Source organism: Gopherus flavomarginatus, chromosome 9 (genome assembly GCF_025201925.1).
Source record: "Gopherus flavomarginatus isolate rGopFla2 chromosome 9, rGopFla2.mat.asm, whole genome shotgun sequence".
Taxonomy (NCBI): Eukaryota; Metazoa; Chordata; order Testudines; family Testudinidae; genus Gopherus; species Gopherus flavomarginatus.
Genome location: NC_066625.1, coordinates 9,039,143 through 9,061,482, shown reverse-complemented (window position 1 = coordinate 9,061,482; position 22,340 = coordinate 9,039,143). Strand labels below are relative to the sequence as shown.

General features: G+C 38.4%; 1 protein-coding gene across 2 annotated transcripts in view; it reads right to left on the bottom strand.

Annotated features, from left to right (window-relative positions):
• SMURF1 (SMAD specific E3 ubiquitin protein ligase 1) overlaps nucleotides 1–22,340 on the bottom strand; it is a 62,764-nt gene that overhangs the window by 13,237 nt on the left and 27,187 nt on the right. For both annotated transcript variants that reach the window (XM_050966562.1, XM_050966561.1), the window contains exons 2-13: nucleotides 14,737–14,775; nucleotides 13,743–13,851; nucleotides 12,983–13,116; nucleotides 12,774–12,839; nucleotides 11,390–11,465; nucleotides 10,670–10,908; nucleotides 9,787–9,871; nucleotides 7,267–7,413; nucleotides 6,556–6,757; nucleotides 5,049–5,152; nucleotides 3,199–3,313; nucleotides 56–234 (exon numbers count right to left, since the gene is read on the bottom strand). In XM_050966562.1, coding sequence (XP_050822519.1) covers nucleotides 56–234; nucleotides 3,199–3,313; nucleotides 5,049–5,152; nucleotides 6,556–6,757; nucleotides 7,267–7,413; nucleotides 9,787–9,871; nucleotides 10,670–10,908; nucleotides 11,390–11,465; nucleotides 12,774–12,839; nucleotides 12,983–13,116; nucleotides 13,743–13,851; nucleotides 14,737–14,775 — 1,495 coding nt within the window. The remainder of the gene's footprint in view (nucleotides 1–55; nucleotides 235–3,198; nucleotides 3,314–5,048; nucleotides 5,153–6,555; nucleotides 6,758–7,266; nucleotides 7,414–9,786; nucleotides 9,872–10,669; nucleotides 10,909–11,389; nucleotides 11,466–12,773; nucleotides 12,840–12,982; nucleotides 13,117–13,742; nucleotides 13,852–14,736; nucleotides 14,776–22,340) is intronic.

Here is a 22,340-nt window from a genome sequence, read left to right as displayed (position 1 = left end):
AGGTCTAGTGCTCGGTCTTCTACAGTTAAGTACTTGGTAAATGAACAGTACTTACAAAATCCAAACTAAACTCTTGTGCAGTTCTGGGTCAACAGATTCCAGATCAGATAGCTGAATGGGTTTCCCCAGCAACTGTTTGTAGAAGGGAACTGTGAAACCCCCATTGATGTAGTGTCCATGGAACACAGCTAAACCCATTATCCGACCAACAAAATGGAAATATGACAAGTGATCCTGCAGGGGATACAGAAGAAAAAGAATAAATTATTGGAAAAGCAGTCCAATGCTGACACCTTGTGGCTATATTTATGCCAGTAGCAATGACTTAGTATCCAAGGATTTGCAATCTGCTGGGCACCAAGGTATGTCTATACAACTATGTAAGCCTGGGCTCACTCAAGTTTGAGCCCATATTCCCTTCTGTCTACACACAACTCTCTCAGACTTTGGCTCAGACCTAAAGTCCTAGGTTCCTGCAGTACTGGAGGGTTCAAACCCTTCTGCTTTGCAGTGTAGATGCAGCTCTCGACTGAAGTCCTAGAAGTCCACCAAAAGTATTCCATAATCCTATGGGTCAACTTCCTTTGTCCTCTCTATCCCAAGAACCGTCAGCTGACTGCAGGGAAATGGAAGCATCTGCCCCTCTCCCACTTGCTGTAGTACAGAAGCTTGGTGGGTCAGTGAGCTGCAAACACATCATCAGAAAGCCTTCTGTGTTTGCAATGGAGACTGAACAGAAAAAGTGAGTGAGGCCAGCGAAATGAAATTGCTGCTGAAACTGGGCCCAGAGGAGGCTTTGCCACAGGAGCAGCACAACCTGGGGCCATACTTGGAGGAGCTTTTTGATGCCCCACCCTCACCCCAAGGAACAGCCCATTCTCTCAAAGCCAGCAATTATTTCAGAAATATCTATTATGTTCAACATGCTGGAGTAAACCACACACCTGACTGCCTCAGAAATCTCTGCCATCACTTTACTCACAGTTGGTTTTTCCAACACCAAACTGGTTGGCAAAGAGTCCGTAGCATCCTGGGGTAGCCAGCCTCCAGACTGTTATAGCAACCTGCTTCTGGACCAGCATGGCTGTCCTCATGTGTGTGGCTTGATGCTGGGGGTGGGGTGCGGGTAGGGCAAGCTGCTCACAAAGCTCCAGAAATGTAGCTTTTCTTCATGTGAAAATTCTGAACCCAATGCTGGTCATCCCCTGCCTGCATGATGATGTGGTCCCACCAATCTACGCTTGTGATTCTGCTCCAAAAGAGCTTATCTACACAGGGGGCATCAGCAGATGTACTGAATGTCATGTGCAGCATCAGCCTCTTTAAGTCTACCACGTTTGTGTTCTTGTTTTCTTCCTCTGCCTCCATCATAAGCTCTATCAGGTGCCTTTGGTGGGCCAGAAAACACCACTGAAATGTCCACCAGCATCTCACAGAAGCTCTGCCTGTTTCCTGACACTGGAGTGAAAGCACGAGCAAGAGAAGTGCTGCCTCCATGTTGCTGGTTCTGATAGCTGGGAGCACACAGACCAAAGCAGTTTCTCCTCCCTTGGTGTTCACACCTCAACTGCTAGAAGAGGGCCTCATCCTCCCTGATTGAACTAACCTCGTTATCTCCAGCCTGATTCCTGCTTGCATATATATACCTGCCTCTGGAAATTTCCACTACATGCATCTGACAAAGTGGGTATTCACCCATGAAAGCTCATGCTCCAATATGTCTGTTAGTCTATAAGGTGTCACAGGACTCTTTGCTGCTTTTAATGAATTAACTGGGTCAATTTAATTTGGAAAGGTCTCCAAGCACCATCTGAAGGGTTCAACACCAAAAAATGAAATGCAAGAATATGAACCCAAAGAAACCCTTTAGAAATACAAGCAGCAGAGAAAATCCAAACAAATCAAATGCTTGTCAAGCAGAATATCAGCTTTACCCCTAACTCTTATTGATAATTTCTTCTGTTGGAAATTAGCAAATAGCTCATTTCATTCAGTTCTAGACCATCCACATGTTGCTTATGCTTGCAGGTTTGCCTCAGTTTTTAAAGGAGTAGGCTTTTTCAACTTGAGGCCAAATTTCTTCCAATACATCCTCTTGCACAGTGCCACCTATAACTTGTCAACACCGGGATTTTAGTCACTGATTTAAGTGCATGAGGTGTAAATCATGCCTACTCTAGGGATCTACATCAGTGCAACAACAACATCTAAAAATCACAAAATACACAAGGGTTTACTCTAGATTCATAGATTATAATGCCAGAAGGGACCAGGGGTTCTCAGGACAAATTATTCGGTGGCCTCAGAGTGAGGCCACCAACTGTTGCTGGTGGCCATTCTCACACTTTTTCCTAAAATACTTAATTAGCTTTAGGAAAAAAAAAAGCAAATATACATGTCCAGATAATTGTAATTTATTTATTGCTAGCTAGTAAGTCTGTTGTGAAAAGAGATATTAACAAACATACAAGTATCATTTTTCACAGCAGATTTACTCAACCCCGGAAAGCCTGGGGACAAATTAAGCCATGGGGGAGGGGCTTTGGGGGGAGGCAGCTGGGACCAGGGGAGATGGAGGTGGGTGGGTGACTGGGGAAAGCAGCGGGGGCCTGGTACCGAAAGGCTGGCGGACAGGGTCTAGGGATGGAGACCAACGCCCTGCGGCCAGAGCCTGGTGCCTACAGCCGTGCAGCCGGAGCCCAGGGCTGGAGACTAAAGCCCCATAGCCAGAACCTGCCACCCCAAGGCTGAAGCCCAAAGCCTGAGCCCCACCACCCCTGGTAAGATGGAGAAGCAGGCAGCTGATGAGTTCCCTACCATTGTACCCTAGCTGTCTCCGGAGGGGGACAGGGTCCAACCCTTGCTTGCAGCCCCAGCAGTCAACACCAAGGTAGTGCATTCAGGAACAATGGGTGGGGGTGGAGTAGCTGCACCCATGCATATGGTCTCAAAGGACCAGGTGTTTAATAGTACCAAAGAATCTCACATGACAGCACACAGCAGTGCTGATATACCATAAACCACACACTACTTCTGGTACATCAGTCTAAAACTCACTATTACATTAGTTTACATCCCATCACAAAGCTTTATTGTTTACCCTATTAAGATTGGACAATGACTAACAGAAGTAGAAGTGTGATTGAGCTCCCATTGAAGTTTAACATATATTATTATTGCTCTAATGTTAATACTTACAGGATTGATAGAAGAGTCTGGATTGATTTGCAGCATGTAAATATTGTCAGTAGAGTACTGGAAGAGTCCATAATAGGGGTTCAACATTTCATGGCACAGTAAATACAACCACTCTCTGACAAACAAAGCAGGATTTTAGTGAAAGTTTCACTGAAATGTCAAACATTTATTATAACTCAGTCAAACAAACAGTCTTCAATGATTTATTTTCAATTTTCTATCAGAAATCTGGTAATCTATATTGCCTAGGGTGGAGGACTATAAAGCATTCTCTAGGAAGCCGGGAAACGTCTAGCTCATTCACATACAGATTTTGATTTTACTTTAGAAGTATTGTCAAGGAAATTAGCATTAATTAAAAAAAAAAAACAGAGGGAAAAAACAAACAGACACCAGTAAGCAGTTAGGGTAATGTAATCGTAACTCATACTCTTCACCTGAGCCACGGGACTGAGTGTAATCAAAGGAAAACAAATTGCTGGGTCATTTAATCAATGGAGCCCTCCTAACATGAGGCGCTCATAATATTTTCAGATTTGTGTAACTTTTGGTGCAGAGCTAGCTATCTGGAAGGATATGAGGCATCACTGGGCAACTTTAATTATGCATTAAAGTTTTTGAGCAGTTAATGTGGATTTAGTCATATGTTCAAGTAATTGACTAAATGATGCAGAAGCCTAAGCCCCACTGATTTTCCTTGAGCTTTAGGCTCCTAAGCTACTTGTGTGCTTTAGAACATTTTACCCACTGGTGCCTTACAGACTGATATATGCATACATTTGAGAACACATACGAACATGAGTTTTGAGGAAATATTAAGTTTTAGGCCAATGATGTAATTAAAGCAAATCAACTTGAATTATTATTATTATTATTATTTTTTTAAGTGTTCAGTAGTTTCCGGTAGTACACATCTGCCCCAATATTTACAATCATATTTTCCTATTTAAAAATATGTTCTTCTAAGCCCTCTTGCTGTGGGTCAACCATACAGAGCTGACAATTTGGAATAAAAGTGTACGTCCAACTGAAATGAGATTTATTTCAAACCTACTTCAGTTACAGAATTTTTAGGTATTATTACTAACAATAGTAGGAAAAATTTTCAGACTTAAGTGGCAGTTTTATGTTGACAGTATTCTCTCCAAAATGATCTGCAATTCAGCCTGTTTTCTCCCACACTTCCAGTAATAGAAGCCAAGAAGGACGGCAGCAGCAAAACAAACAGTAAATATTTTGCATAAAGGATATCTTACTAAAGCAAACTGTATAACCAAGTGACTCACTGTAAGAAAAAGCAAGGTTTTAAGGTAATATTTAAAGGGCAAATGACTCAGAAGTACTGAGCTGCTGGAAGGAAGTCACAGACAGCACAGTAACAGTAAAAAAGCAGCTTCCAATTGTTAAGCATTAATGTGACATGAGAAAGGAGGGGCAAAACCAAAAAGAATAAAGCAAACAAGAAAAATTACAAGCAGAATTTTGTGGGAAGGCAGTTTTTGGATAGACTTTGGAGATAGACAGGATCTTGAGGAAAGTAATGGGGGTTATACTGTTCCATTATCTGGAAAAAGAAAGAGTAGTCTAGCTACATAATTCTGGATCCTCTGAAGTTGTATGCAGAGATTTGGGCAAGTCATAAAAAAAGATATGGAACACCATCTGTCTAGAGAGGAAGTGATTAAGACCTGAATAAACATTGAGGCAGAGGCATAGTCAGGGTAAAGATGAATTCACACAGCGTGTCAGTGGTGGCAACAGGTGTAGGTCACTAAGCATTTTAAAGGCTGTTTTACAGTTAAACTACAACATTCCAGACAGAAAGGACTAAAAAAAAATCCAGGTCTCACCTTGCCACTCCACCATAATCCAAGCCTTCTTCTCCTCGAAATTTCACCATCAGCCTCTTTTTCAAGTCTTTTGGCCTCATCTTCATTATCTGACGGTAGGACTCCTATATATATTACAAAGATGACAGTTCTTTCCTTTCCATGGTTATAAGTCTATTATAAACCACTAGAACCATATAGGTTGCCATTTGAGTCAAGATTTCCCCGTATTTCATGGCTAGTGTCCATGTGAACTCCAATAACATCCCACCAGTATTAGTGTTAAATAGGAGAAGATACATGGAGTCGGATTCTATAAACAGGGGTCGGCAACCTTTCAGAAGTGCTGTGCCGAGTCTTCATTTATTCACTCTAATTTAAGGTTTCACGTGCCAGTAATACATTTTAACATATTAAGAAAGTCTCTTTCTATAAGTCTATAATATATAACTCAACTATTGTTGTATGTAAAGTAAATAAGGTTTGTTAAATGTTTAAGAAGCTTCATTTAAAATTAAATTAAAATGCAGAGCCCCTCGGACTGGTGGCCAGGACCTGGGCAGTGTAAGTGCCACTGAAAATCAGCTCGTGTGCTGCCTTCGGCACGCATGCCATAGGTTGCCTACTCCTGTTCTATAAATTCAGATGTGTTTTCTATGTTCAAATGCTCTTAATGTTATCCATTCCTAGAATAATAAGAGACTTCCCCAATTAAGGTAAATCTTTACATGACTGAAAAGCACAAGCAATAATATCAATGATAGAGATGGACTGGAAATACAACTAAGGGATTTCACTAAGGAAAAATTCAGGTTAACTTGTTAAAATCTAACAAAACTGTCACATTAAATTCCTGACTGCTTGTAATTTTAGCTAAAGAGGGTCAAGTCTGCTGCAAAGTCTGCAGAAAGGGTTTCAATGAGACTTGTCTGACAAGCTGCATAAGTGTGGAAACACCAGCAAAGACTTCTCTTTGTATGGCACATTTTGAAAACATTTTCATACCACCACAATCTTATATTCAACATTTGAACTTCAGCAGTTAACATTTTCCTCAATGTTATTCCTTTATGTTTTCATACTATGCTACACTACCGTTAAAAAACTGTCGGTGTTGAGTTGCATGACAGCTTATGACTACCTTCCCCACACTCCTGACGGAAGGGGGGGAAAAATACCCCAAACAAACTAGGGCTCTAATCACAAAGTGAAACTCAGAGTCATGAAGTTAATAGGATAGGTCTGTTACCCAGACAGAAAGTTAAACAAAAACACAGATAATTCAATATGCTCTGAGGTGGTACTTCAGCTGCACTTCTCTAGCTACAAATTTCAGGTCAGAAAAATAATCCTGCAATTTTGTAGTCCAAGCTTACGTTTTATGGCAGCTTTATCTCCTTAGCCATGTCTACTTCAGTGCCTACCTTAGGATGAATCAGTTTCACTGTGAACAAAGGGCAATTTTACATAAGAACTAACAGCAGCATTTGACTCTCACATCTCACCAGTGATGCACAAACCTACATACCTCAAATATTTCTTCTCTGGATACTTCAATGCGGCAGTGACCAGCTTGTGGTTGCTGAAGAGAGAGTTCATGTCTAAGGACTTTTAATTTCTGTACTAGGTCTCTTTCATATCTTTGTGCAGGCAACTCCTCACCATCTTCTAATGACCCCTCATTTGGGACTGGCAAAGGCTGGCTCGGTTCTTTTAGTTGGCATTGATGGCTTTGGAAAAAATGATGTAGAACATTTACTCTAAAAGCACAGAAGTAGGGAAAGTGGCATAATGTGATGGCCGTGACAATGAAAGAACTAGTTAGCCTCTCTTTTCACTGCAATATTATTCACTGTTGTACAACGCTTATATTGACTGTTGATTGGACAGTATGAAAAATTTCACAGACTTCTCCAACATTGAGACCACTTTAAGAGCTATGACATTCCATTACAAAACTGTTTGCATGAGAGCTTTATACATGAAACAGCTTAAAACTACATTCTCATTGCATTTTACTTGGGCTCCATGCAAGTAAAACAAGTAGCACCAAAATGAGGTAGCAAATACTGTATCTATTGTTGGGCTTAAAAAAATATGCTGGTCTCAAAGAGTTACAGCATTATATCTAAATTTACTGATTATGGACAAAGAAAAAGCTAAGCTATTTTTAAAAGATACTTCAAACCACAGGAGCCTAAAATTAAAAGATGAATTCTCTACTGTATGAAGTTCTTACTTCATGATGTGATGTAATCGTGGGTCTGTGAACTGTGTGGTTCTGTTATTGTGATCTACAAAATATATTCTTCCAGATACCGTACTTCTCACTTCCCAACCCGGTGGCAGAGGTCCGAGTTCATCGCAATTCACACTGTTAAGGTCTCTAGAGACAGGAGAAGGAAAAACGTTAGAAAGTATTGGTAACTAAAAGAAAAATTACTCTGAAAATAACATGAGCGAACTTGGAGTTTATGAAGGCGAGGGGAGATTGCCATGTAAGACAGGGCCATTCTGTTTTATTTGTTACGCAAGAAACCCAGATATTCAAATAGGAGGGACAGATCTGAACACTAGGAATACTACACACACCTTGGAGCGATAGCAGAAAGCAAATTAGACACGAGTTTGCAATACAATATGGCAGCAAAAAAAAGGATCAGTGTTGACAGTGTAGGCACATCACAACAGAGCAGTGAGATAACAGACCCTATTTGCAACTGCATGCGGAAAACTGCATTCATTTCTGAACATCTTGTTAACACAAAGAATGAGGAATTGGAAGGAATTCAGAGTACAGCAATAAAAGTGATTAGGAGCCAGAGGGTTAGAACTGAAGAATAATTGAGAATTAAATATGGATACTTGGTTAAGCATTTAAATGGGGAATATTTTCAAATGGCGTAAACACCATGCGGGGATTTCTCATAGGATGACGACAAATCAGGATATGTACAAAAGCTGAGATAACTCGACTATTCCTTTAAACACTAAAAGAGGCTCCCCTTCCCAAAAAACTACAGCATTCAGAAACCTAAGACTATAAATTGCAGTGTTCAAAAACCCAGCCCATTAAAAACAGAGGTGGCTGACTATTCCCACTATCTTTTTTAAACTGTTAGCGATAAAAATAGGCACAAGTAGACAAGAAGATCTCTCACTTCTAATTAGCAAGTTCTGATTCTAGCCATATGATTAATAATTTCAGTACAACTCATTTATTCAGGGAGGCATTGACGACAACATTTTCCTTTTCATTCTAGATAATCTCAAATGTAATTTTTTACAAGTGCTATTGAAGACTGTACACTTACTTACAGGTAACATTTCAATTCCATTGACATGATGTATTACACATGCATAATTGAAAGGCAGAGGCCTCCAGCATCTTAAGTATAGGAAAATACTAGTAGGGGCAAAAAAAGGGATGGAGTCATTGAAGACTATTATTTAGATAGCAAAGTTGTTCTCATTAATAAGGAAGTGAAAAATTCACTAGATAGCTGCTATGATGCACATTTTATCTGAGGTTCAAGATGCTGCCTGACAGATATTCTGAATGGGAATATTCTTGAATCTAGCTATACATTATGAACATAAGTCAGTGGGTTGTGAGGCTATGGGGAAAGCACATTTTATATACTCTAAGCTTCCTTAGTGCAGGAAAAAGCAGGGAATAGGTCTTCGTCAGGTTTTTCTAAAATATTTCAGTTATGGCTATGTGTTTAGATCAGCTGTACATCTGAAACTGTAGTTTAGTGATCTGATCACATCCAATTTTTAGTGTACATTTGTGCTATATGGCAAGGACAAGATTATGAAGTCTTGTCTCAAAACAGGTACAGAAAGACAGAACAACCTTTGCTAAAAAATAAGGCAAATGTTATTGTCGCTAGTAAGATGCTGTGACCTGTTTACTTGTTGTTCTTGAAAGCCTGTCTCTGCACTCTGCTTCATCTATCCAGTATCTTGCATTACTCCAGTTAGTTATGTTGTCTGCATAGTGAGTAGAAAGTTGCAGACTTTCATAGTTTCACTTTCCAGGCTTTGGGGTACAGCCTATAGGAACATTATGGAGAAGCAAAACCCCTCAAGGAAACTAGCCAGCTATGGATGTACAGTCACAAAAGACTGGACTGGATTAGCACAGGCTAATTCTTTAAAGAGGCTTTACCAAATTAATTTTGTGGATGATTCACATTTTCCCAGCAGCAAATTGTTGGTCTGAAATGGAGAATTTTAAATAGTTCTTTAAAAGTAATTTTTCAAGCCCCTAGAGTGTAGAATTGGCAAAATATTTCTGCTTCAGCTGCACAAAAAGTGAGCAATACTATGGTTGAAGACATCAACCAACCATTCAGGAGTCAGAAGTTATCAGTAGTTTAAAGCCAGCAGAATTTAGCTTTTCTCAGTTGAGCACTCAAACGGCTCTCAGTCTCAGAAAAATTTTAGGTCAGATTCAACAAAGCAATTTGCAACTTTATTAAAAGGATCAAGTCAAATCCATGTTTTATCAATGTGACTTCAGTAAGGGTTACATGATGTTTTTATTGATTTAAAAGTCACAGGTAGCTAATTTTTAATTAATAAGCAAAGTAAGTAACCTGAGGGGATTGAATTAAAGTCAATAAAGAAATCTACGATGATTTCTTATTCTGCTGTCTCTCAGAGTAGGAACCACTTCACACCATCAGCACTTAATGATTCAGCTGACTGCCATAAGATGAAAATAACTGACTATATAGCTATGAATACATACCTTGGTATCCTGGGGTCATGCCACGTACTAACTCCAGTCTGTGTGTGCAAAAAATAAACCTGGCCCTGTACCGTTGTCCTTTGTTCTACATAAAGGAGGGAAAATATTCCTTAATTATTCTAAATGATAAATTCTTAAAAATCTATAAGCAGTTTCTTACAGCTATAAGCATGTTCTTTTACAACAGAATCAGAGAGAGAAGAGATTACTTGAGCTATCCAGTCTGATCTCTCTCACTTTGGACTCAATAGTATGTTTCGCTATCCAACTGCTCTTAATATTTCTAATATCTTAAGTTTAGTTCAAGGCATCGTGATCTGATTCTCTTCTTTTATATTGTGGTTTTATATTATTACTATTTTAAAATAAACTAGATAACTGCCTCACTCCCAAATCTGTTGTCTTCTTTTTTCCTAGATGAGATTTAATTCTCTCTCTCATCTTATCCTCTGATTCTTGTTTCTTTGTTGCCTTTATATTTTCCCGTAGTTTTTCTAGCTCTTTTCTAAACTATGGGCCTCAACCCTGCACAAAATATGCCATAGGGAAAGCAAAATAGCACTACTACTCTAGTTTTAAATGCACTTTCCATGCATAAACATTCAAATTTAGCATTAGCTTTCTGCAACAGCATCACACCACAAACTCATGTTTAGTTTACTATCAGCACTAGGTGTCTCTTGCAGTAGCTGTTTTCTAAGGAGCCATTCTTCAGTTTATATCTGTACTGCTTATCTCATGTCCCTAAATACAGACCATTACAGACATACAGATATTGCCTGTACTAATAAGTAAAGCATGTATTTTATACTAAACTTAAGGAAATTTAGCTATAAAGCTCTCTAAAAGACTTCAGCAAATGTACAATTCCGGAAACTCTTACCATAACCTTCAGGTAGGTCAGGTGACTGATGACCATGTGGTCTATTCTGAGGTGTTTGTACATGACCTCTGACTTCAGGGTTTCGAAGTCGCTGTGCCTGAAGCCTCTGATCTTGACTAGGAGATTCCACAAACCTACAATTTCCTCCACCAGCAGCACCAGTACTATCCGTATATGGTGCTGGTTCCTCCATAAAACAGCTGAGTGGCCTTCCAGGTCCAGAATCTTCATACACCGTTCTGAAAGCAGGGACGCTCACAAAATTAACACAACAAAGGTTTGTATACAAAAAGGGCTAATTTTCTTCCTCTTTATTATTTGATTTGAATGAACTGCAACTTCTAGGACACACACTATACCCTACTCTTTTTTTATTTATATATATATTTTTTCATTTAAAATTTAATTAAATACACAATTAAATTCATATACACACATACACACACAAATTTCATTCAATATATATTTATGTGCATGTGCACATGTGTATAAACATAATTAAATTGTTGATTAGCAATACAGACAAATTTATAAAAAAATGGTCTGGAGATACATCATATCTATCTCAAAACCATTTCTTAATTAATTTGGCTGAATTACTATTCACAAGAATTCCAGATTTTGTTCTTCATAAGCATAATACATAGCATGAACAAAAATACCATGAATGGAATTAAGTGAAACTAAATACACAGCAGAATCATCAGATTTAACACTTACCCTTCGTTCTCCAACAGCCCTCTACAATCTACCACAGAACCTCCTGAGCCTATTCTGTCCCGTGTCTGTAAACTGACTGAAACAGAAAAATGAAAATTGAAGACAAATCCTGCCATTCCAAGAATGCATCGTTTTATCAATAGCTCACATCTGCACTACTCTATATTTTATTAAGTGTTTTTGATTTAAAAAAGGGATAGTACTTCCCAAATGCAAACTACTAGCATCATAGCTCCAAAAGCTAGACTGTCTCTTCCCTATGAATAATCCTAGCTAGCATTTACTTTGTTATAAATATGGACTTTTTTATTTATCAGCATTCACAAAGGTTCTATATCTCTTCTGTGAGTACCAAGTCAAGGATGCCTGGAATCAGAACTTTATTCACCACTAGATGTCACCACAATGGAGAATTAAAATTATTGCCAATTACATATTTCCTCCTTCAGTGAAGGAGAGTCAGGAAAAGACAAAGGGGATTTGATTGTATTTTTAAATTAAACGCATACTTCAAAATATTTTAAGAACAACACAAGAGTGTAAAATTTGGGCTAAATGCTCCAAACAGAGCAAGAAAAAAAATAAAGAAAAAGCTTGTTTAATCAATTGTTAAGTATCCCAAGTCACAGATCACCAGCTCACAGTATGAGATGGCTAGGCAGGCACACTACCGCAATGTCAAAACAGCCATTCTTTGTCAGGTGGTGTTCTCAGAAAAGTGACTTAAAAATGGTGTTCTGCAAAATGTTTATATCACAATATCTTCCTTTAGAGTTGATGGTCCACTGAATTCCTGTTATGCATCACCTTGGCCTTACAGAATCACAGATTATTAGGGTTGGAAGAGACCTCAGGAGATCATCTAGTCCAACCCCCTGCTCAAAGCAGGACCAATCCCCACTTCCCTAAATGGCCCCCTCAAGGATTGAACTCACAACCCTGGGTTTAGCAGGCCAATGCTCAAACCACTGAGCTATCCCTCCCCCCATGAAACATGTACAATTGGTTTTCCATGGAGAAAGTCTACCCTAAGTAGTTGTATTAGAATCACCACCAAAATCCTCCATTCCTACTTATTCATACCAATTACCCTTACAATTATCAGTTGCAAGAAAGCAATTTAGATAATGATTAAACAAATTTCAAATGATCTAACCTAGTCCCTATTCATTTACAGTAACCAGGACATCTAATTAATATTAGTATAAGGAACATGAAAGGGGATTGAAACAATAAGTGACTTCAGGAAATGAGGTTTGAAAGATTTTTTTTTTTTGAGAAAAGTTTTTCCCTTTTAGCATCCATCTGAATCTTGTTTTAATCCAAAGAGTTGTGAAGTTTGAACTACGACTGCTTCTTTTTATACAGACAGGAATGTTCTTACCCACTATTTGGCCTCGTACTGCATCAGTATCTGTGGGGTTTAATTTGCATAGATCCAAACGCTGGTCTGCAAACGAATTAAAAAAAACTCAACCCAAGCAAATATTGAACTGAAGATAAAAAAGTTAATATTCAGAACTCAAATATATAGCACCAAGGACTTTTGCAAAATACATTTTTTAAGATGCATGTAAAAAAAAATATACTAACATCCAGTATCTTTTAGTCTGCTGATGGCATTGGAAAGGAGACGGACACACCCCAGGAAGCCAGCTCCCTGTTTCTTGTGTATTTTCTTGTGATTCCATACACTGATGGTTATAGAATCTGTTTTCCCAACATATCTAGAAAAATATATATTTAGAAGAGAATAATTTAAGCTTGATTTCTTATTATTCTACAGTATTTTCACTTTGCTCCATGCAGATTGAATTCTGATATATTTTAGTCCTGCCGCTTTATCATAAATACAGAAACACTTAATCCTGCTATAGCATTAATTAGAGTGTTGTAACTTTGCACAGCACGTTAATGTTATAGCACTGGTTAATTACAGACAGCCTCATTAAAAGCTACGTGACACATGAATTCATTATGTTCCAAACTTACTACTTTTAGATTTGTGTTTATTATTTTGAAAAAATTTTAATCACTGCAACAAGGAGAATGTTTGGAAATAACTTTGATGCAGGAATCTAGCCAAGCTTAGAGTCAAAGCTTTCATGCTGTGTTTGAAACACCTAGATGCTTTAAAATCATGCCTAAATAATTTTTTTTTAAAAAAGTGTCCATAAAGAAAAAGAAAACCTTTCAAATATATTTTAAGAACCGCAAGTGATTGTAAAGTCCAGCTTCCTCCGGGAATTCTGGCTCTTCTTGCTAATAGATAGGGGAAAAGGTGGCTTGCTTACACTTGTGTTTTACTTTCCAGATAGATTCATGCAATGGTTTTACAGAATAAGTAACTCACAGATCATAATGCTGGTTCCATTTGGGGTCTAATGTGTTCTTCACAGTGTCAGTTGAATGGCACTGACCTGATCCGTCTACTACTATTTTTGCAAATGGATCAGGAAGCCCTATGGAGGGGAGGTGGGGGGAGAGAAAAGGTACAATTAGAATCACAGTGCCAAATTAACAATTGAATATATATATATACAAATACACACACACACTTTTAATGCATCAGCAATTGAAAGAAAAAAAACTATCACAAGTTTCAGCAAGCTACCTTTTTGTAATTTTATATAGGACCAATAACATGATGACCATAATTTGACCTTTGTACTATTTTTTTTTTGTTCAGTTTTCCTTTTTTAATCCCAATTCTGTCAAGAGCTTTTAACATTCTTGTAAGGAAAATTTACAGTTATCCTAAAATTCTTTTTGCAACTTAAATACAGTTTCCATTCCTAGGATCAGATTTTTTTTAGGACACAGATTTGCTTAACATAATTCTAACCTGAAGCAAATTTTGAAATTCTATAAAGGGAAAAAACATTAAACACTGCTTAAGTTAAAACAGTATTTCATTAAACAAATACCTTCATTAGTATCTATGCATTTCTATGCACTCCTTGGTATGGTTTAGGCTCCAGCACTTGTATGGTATTTTATAATCTCAGAGTGCTCTACAAACATAAGTGTTACCACCTTTTTGAGATCAGTATTATGCCTCTTTTACATAGACACAGAGGTAAGTGACATCAGTGGTAGAGTCAGGACTACAATTGTCCCCCCGCCCCCGTCTTATATCTAAGCTGCCTGTCTACATCATATAGTAATATGAACCTAAATAGTAATCTGATGCTACTGGCAAATGTGGAAGTTATCTCTAATTCTAGCACAGAAAAATAGACATGCATAGGAGTTAGGACAATAATTTATAGTTTAAAAATACAAGTTGTGAGAACAATACCATAAAGCTATTTATTCAGTATTAGAAATCTGTCAGTTATACTTACTGAAGAAATCTTTTTTTGCAAGATTCTTGGCACATAATACTGCAAAACAAAAATAGATTAATCTATCAAAAGCCTTTTATAAAAATATCTTCAACACCCATAATGATTAGACACCAAAAATTTTCTCAATCTTGATCTTAACTTAAAACTGAGCAAGTTAAATATGAACACTGCTTTCTTCTTGCCCTCAAAATTTGGAATCACCGTAGTCTCTGCATGCACTCATGTACGGAGGGAATTGAATTAATCACCTACTGCCTTTACCCTCATATCTCAATGCTGACCACATACCAAGAAAAATAAAATAAAAGGAATCTTGGTCTTTATGAACTTTTGGCACGAATTGTTTAATATGACAAAGACCGAATTCAGTATCTTTCAAAGTGTGCCAGTTTTGCTCAACTTCCCAATGCAGAAAGCGCATTTTATATTTACATACACAAAAGTGACTTCTCTTGCCTCAGGTCCATCCATTCAGATTGTTGGTCGTAGCTTTTCAAGCAGTTGTTACTGTTCTGTACCAGTAACTTTTAGAACTTTGCACCTACCCTCCTACTGAACCCCAGCTTACTCTACCTCAATCTGCCAGCAAATCTAATTCTTGTAGGCAAAAGTATTTTTACATATAATAAAATAAGAAAAGAGGAAGAAAAAAAAAAGCACACATTGCAATAGCGATCAAGGGGTCTCCAATGCAATATCTTTTTGCCCTAGATATAAGACAAGACCCCATCCAAGGGAACAAAGCCAAAAAAGCATTCAATTATCCATGACCTTCTTGAAGATCCACAAATTGGACATTACTTGGCTCTCCCCAATTCTACAGAAAAGGATAGCAGAGTACACAGAAATGAAAGGAATAAGAGAAGGAAAGACTTTGGTGTGACTATCTCCACTTCTATAAGGTCCTCTTCTGTTCAAGACTCCAATCTTAACTCTCTGTACAATAAGACCTTTTCAGTATTAAGCCTCAGTTCCAAGGAGATGTCCAATATTCATTAAACTTCTATATCAGGCTAGGAAGTATAACCACTGACTGTCAAATATTAATATTGTCAAGAAATTTAAGCGTTACTTAAGGTGTGTGAGAAAGAGAAAGTAGGCTAGCTATACCAGCGTTCAATTTATGTTTCACTAACCACTTGTTGAGAAGGTCCCCTCTCTATCAGGGTGAGCCGTCTGGACACAAGTAGCAGGATGCTTGTATAATGCTTATGCCATCACTCTGCCCAGCAACATGTCTCATCTCTTTCCCACCCTGCAGCTAACAGGTTCCCATTCTGCATAAAATCAGCCCTAGGAATGTGAGGTCAGACACAGGCACCTTCACCTTGGCTAACGTAGACTTGGGAAATAGTTGTAACAAAAGCGTGGGAAAAAAACAAACAAACAAACAATCATGGCACACCTCTGCTGAGACCCTTTCAGCCTCCTGGGAGCAGTTCTGCGCTGGGACCAATGCCACCAGCATCTGCTTTCAACCAGGAAGTGGACTAAGAGGCTGTCAAAGAGCAAATATGATGAAAAACAACACTGCATTAAATTCATAAATGTATAATCAAATGAAACTGTCCAGACTAGCTTGCTATTCAACCTGAATGAACTGCAAAAACAAACCATTCATTCTTACATCCTTTGTAGCAACAGGTAAAGAATTTTTTTTAATACAAATATCATAAGTGTCTTTTTAAATTTGGTGCTAGATCACAGGAATCTTTTCCCCCCACTGACCAAAAAATGAAAAATCTGCAGGTCTGTGAAGTATTGTACTCGTAACAATACTGATGACAATTTGAAATAAAATAGAATTACAGAATCAGAGTCAGTTACTACATGAGCACTTACAGTGCAACATTTAATTTTCTTCTAGTGCTGGGGTTGATTTGAGAAAAAAGTAGGAAATAAACAGAAAAAAGTGAATATGGGAAAAATTAGTCAGAAATGTTAGACTGTTAGTTGAAATTTCTAATTTAAAAAACCCCTTTAAAGTATAGAATTCTTCAGCTTCTCACCCCACTTCTCACCATCAATATGAAAGCTTATTGAAGAAGTAAAGGAAAATTTCCAAATATACAAGTTAAAGCCCTATACTCAATCTCATTGTTAAATTTATATTTTCAGACTGACCCAAGTTTTATGGTTTTTCTTGCAGCTACCTTCTGCAGAGCTTCTGAATAAAAGCCACTGCAGTTCCTGACTCCTGGAAAATTAGATTTTCTGTTTAATGTTTTATCTTTGCCACTGGCTTTTGGTCTACTGTAGCAGAGTATTACTGCCAATTTTAGTACTGCAGTCTGTAAAACCCTCAATTTTAGTTAAAGCTATTATTCACTGTAGTAACACAAAAATCCTGCCACAAAAACAGTCAGTGCTCCAAAAACACCTTAATGAAGCAATCTCAGTAGCCAGCATCCCTGAGCTGTGCCCTGGCTTCAGTCCACTATTTGCGCACTGAAGTCACTGAAGCAAAAATACTTTTAACTGCCCTATCAATGGGTTCACTTAAAAAAAACCCTCAGATTTCTAAAACTAAGTAAACAAACAGGTGACAAAGGCACTTGATAGGGGATTGCAACAGGAAGTGGTGCTGGTGATTGAGGAGAACGCTTTCCTTCTCCAGGCTGTGTTTATGCAAGACTTTCTCTTAAAGTGCACTACCACCAGTGAAACTCTTCTGGCAGGGTGCACTATGGTAGATGAGCCATTGGCATCGTACTGCCAGAGCGCTATATACCACTTGTAAACAAACATCTCACCGAATCTGCTGCAAAAATATTGGGGGTGTTAACCCTGGCATGCTGGTCACTTACATTATGCCTTCCAAATAGCTTCCCCTCACCTTGTTTCAACAAAAAGAGGAGTACTTGCAGCACCTTAGAGACTAACAAAATTTATTTGGTCTTAAGCTTTCATGGTCTAAAACCCACTTCATCGGATGCATGCAGTGGAAAATACAGCAAGAGGATACACACACACACACACACACACACACACACACACACACACAGCATAAAAAAATGGGTGTTGCCATACCAACTATAACGAGACTAATCAATTAAGGTGGGCTATTATCAGCAGGAGAAAAAATAACTTTTGTAGTGATAATCAGGATGGCCAATTTCCAACAGCTGACAAGAAGGTGTGAGTAACAATAGGGGAAAAATTAGCACGGGGAAATAGTTTTCACTCTGTGTAATGACCCGTCCACTCCCAGTCTTTATTCAAGCCTAATTTAATGGTGTCCAGTTTGCAAATTGATTCCAATTCTGCAGTTTCTCATTGGAGTCTGTTTTTGAAGTTTTTTTGTTGGAGAATTGCGACTTTTAAGTCTGTAACTGAGTGACCAGGGAGGCTGAAGTGTTCTCCAACACCTACAAGATCTCTATCAAGTATTCTTAAAACTACAATACCCACCTGCTGAAGTGAAGAAACAGACTGACTGAGCCAGAAGAATACCCAGAAGTCACTTACTCCAGCATTATGTTAAAGCACACTATGGAACCTTTAGCGTGCACCAGAAGGGTCTACATAAGCCAAACAGTGCACAATAAGTTAGCACACTGGCGGTGTTTTATCGGTATTTGTCAATTTTTACCGAAAAATCAGAAGACCCAGTTATACTCTCTTGTGTGGCTCTAAGTTATCTGGGGGCAGATACCACAGTTCTTAGCATTGCGGTAAGCAGAGGTACTCTGAATTCTTTGCCACTGAATTGTAGGAGAACTTGTCCATCCTTTCTGGACACATGGAAGAAATTGTGGGAAAATACTGCACGACTAGATGCACACCAGAGCATCTAGTCTGTATCCAGACTACAGAGTGGTTGTGTTAGAAATTGACAGGTTGTGTTCACTTGAGTTTTAACCTATACACCTTCTCAGGCCGTCCGACTTGAGTTAAAAGGAGAACTGCACTCAAGTCAGGGCTGCATGCGTGTGGATGGGATTCCAATTAGGAGCAACACTTAAATTACTTGAGTTTACTTTGCAGTGAAGACAAGTCCTCTGAGAACAGTCACCTCTTCCTGTGCAGAAAGAGGGGCGGTCTCATTTTAAGAGGTCTGCAGAGCTATGTTTTGGTCATCTCTGTGCTTTCATCAGGTATTACAGCTGATTATCTTTGTTTGTGGAAATGCACTTTCAATTACTGCATTCCAAGAGGTGTTTAACTCTCCTCATTCTCAGTCACAGGCATTAATCCAGATTGGTGGACATAAGGGTGCAGTAAAGATTTTGACTTGAAAATATTTACACATCTGACACCAGTCTTGACTTTCCCTCCCTAATCATAGGTAAAGTTAGTTAGCACAGAATAGAAGCTTTAACAGGACATTTCTATTAAAAACATTAAAGATTTTAGTGCTCAAGTTTTTTAATTCTTATTTATAAATGACTACTTTGAAAGTTTCCTTATGGGAAGAGAGAAGTAAAGGTGGGGAAACAGGAAGTCCTAGATGCAAAATAACTGACATGTTATAATGAATGTTACAGTATACCACACAAGGACATCCAGCTGCAATGTAGTTTACATTTAGATGTGCTCTACATTACAAACTTATGGTATAACTACGCTGTTCAGGGGGTGTGGAAAATCTACTACCCTGAGCAACAGAGGTATACCAGCTGAGATTCTGATGTAGACAGTGCTCTGTTGATAGGAGGGCTTTTCCCGTCAACACAGTTACCACCTCTTGGAGAAACGGAATACCTATACCAATGGGAGAAACTCTCCCACTGGTGTAGGTAGCGTCTTCACTAAGTGTTACAGCAGCACTATGTGTAGACAAGCCCTCAGTGTATCTGAGATCAGGTATACACTATAAGCTTTTGCTGGCATAGCTATGTTGTTCAGGGGTAGAGCAACCAGACAGAAAGTGTGAAAAATCGGGACGGGCTGGGGGGTAAATAGGACCATATAGGAAAAAGACCCAAAAATCAGGACTGTCCCAATAAAATCAGGACATCTGGTCACCCTAGTCAGGGGTGAGACAGGTATGAGCTCTGACCAACATAAATGCAACAATAAAAGCCTCTAGTGTACACAGTTATACTGGCAAAACTGTGCTTTTGCCGGTACATGCTGCATCAACACTAGGAGCACTTTGCCAGTATAGCTATACCAGCAAAACACTCCCAATGTAGACTGGCCCAAGACACAGAAATAATTATAACAGTGATACCTCCACTAGTGCCTCCAGAGTTCACATGGTATGCAACTTGCAAACACAGGAATCAGTGGCGATCTATTTATGAAGGAGAATTTTTTTGCCACTACGATGTAATAGCACAAACGAATGCTATACTATTTATAAGTTCTGTCTTAAGGGCTATTTTCCAAATTGCTGTTTTTCTACCCTTAAAAAGGCAGTTTAAACATAACTACAAACAGCAGTGTGTTCTGTTATTCAAAGCTAAAATGCAGGGGGGGGGGAGAACAAGTTTTCTGAGAGGGCAGAATAAAAGGACAAAGTATTTTAAGTGTTAAAAATTAGACAGCAGCAACCCAACACATGCGGCATTAAATCCCACAGTGCAGCGGCACAAGATTAAAAACCTTAGACGAATCTGTCAAATGAAATCCCTGCTCATCCAAGTGGTTCAGTGTATTTTCTGTGGAAAATATTCTGAACACCATCAGCAACCCTCCCTGTACTGCCTCTGAGAATGATTCTGCTTGCTGTTCCTATTCTGTGTGCAAGCCCTTAAGAGAGACTTCACCGCAGACAAATGTCTGTTTTGATTTCCCACCACTAGGCAACACATGAAGAATCTAAGTGGTTTTTTTTCCAGGTTGGCAATCATTTATGTTTGATGGGGTATGGAAGGAGAAATAGTTTAATAGAAAATGAATATTGCTGAAGGCACTACATGTATAAAAACAGAGTTTCTAAGACTAACCACATTATTGTACCAAAATACACCATTATATTTGCAATTTGAAGTTAAATTGTTACTACAAAGTCCAAGGCATCCATTCTATTCTCCTCCTTTATTTTTGTTTTGTTATTTTGATCATAATTATAAGTGAATTTCTGAATTTTTTTTTTTTAAATTCAGATTCAACTTTGCACTTTAGGTTCTGAAAGATTTAAGAGGGTTGTGTGTATTTAACTTTTCAGAAATCAGATACTTGGAGTCTGATATTTAAAACCTAGAGAACAGAGGCAAACTGAAAACCTGTACAGATGTCCATGCAATAACTAATCAGAATATTTTGCAAACATCACATGACTGACCTGCATTAATGATAGAGAATAGTATTATAATGCCGACACAGTTTGCTAGTCAGCAAAGAACAGGCTTCAGTGGAAATACAAACCATATCCTTACATTTCACTCCACCTTAACTAAAGCTAGAACTCAACTGGGCTACAGGACTGAATCAATACATGATCCTTTACATTCCTATGAAGTTTTCTCTTAACTGCCAAAGGAAGAGTTACTAGATTTAAGCTATTTAGGTCTTTTTATGCAGCCCTTTTACGTGGGCTGCAGTAGGGTTCAAAGTGTTTTTTTTCTGGGTTGAAACTCACTACATATCCATCTACAAACAGCAGGCACCTCTGAAGAGAGATTCTTCGAACACACCAGGGGCAAGTGTGAGCATTTTTATGAAGCGATAGCTAGCAATTAAAAGTGCATTAAAAAACTAGTTGGAAAAGAATACTAACAGGTTGGTCCTACTTAATCATAAAAAGAACTTGCAAATAGGAGTATTCTCTCCATTTATGTTAATTTCAACCTGACGTTACCACAAATGGAACCATATATTGTCTCTTGACTTCCCGATATTAAAAAACCAAAACACTATGGCAGTGACCAGCAATAAATGTTGTTAAAATCTGCATCTGTACATCCTGTGTATGTGGAAGGGTTGGCTAGCTTTTCAAACTTTTGGAAATATTTTAACCTTTACTGTCATAACATACACACACACAAAAAGGAAAAAATATAGGGCTAACTGGTGGGGCGAGGCTGATTCGCGAGAACTGATATTAGAGTTCTGAGTAGAATTGTGCAGGGATTTATAGAAGGAATTGAGAGACTAACGTGTGCAGGGGAACAGAATTGAGCCTTTGTGCATATGTGGTGAATTACGGAAATGGGGAAGAGAATAAATTGGGGGGGGCATGTGAAAGAGTTCTAGAATTAATTATGTGGGAGAGGGGAAGATTAATTGGTGTTGAATTAAATCAATTTTATTTATTTGAACATATGCAAATTTAATTTTATCAGGAGATATTAGCAGGTATGGAATTTTTTTTTCAATATTAACTTCCCCATCTTACCCCTCTCCCCACCCACAATTAGTGCCCGATCCAACCCTTATCTATTAACGTAAGTATTTCTTTAAATGCCCCTAAAATTTTAACTAGTATATCACTTAACCAAGCATCCTCCTGTGCCCCCAACACAACATAGCCACTCTCACTCTGTGTCCTCCCCTCCACCTCTGCGCCAAGAACCCTCCCACTCCCACTTATTCTGTAACAGAAATTCAAGAAGTTAGAAATGCCTTGTTAGGGCAGCCACCACTCCCGCTCCTGGAAGCAGATCAGTTTTTGAAAGTAGGAGTTTCCTTTGGTTCCCCGTTCACCAGCCGCA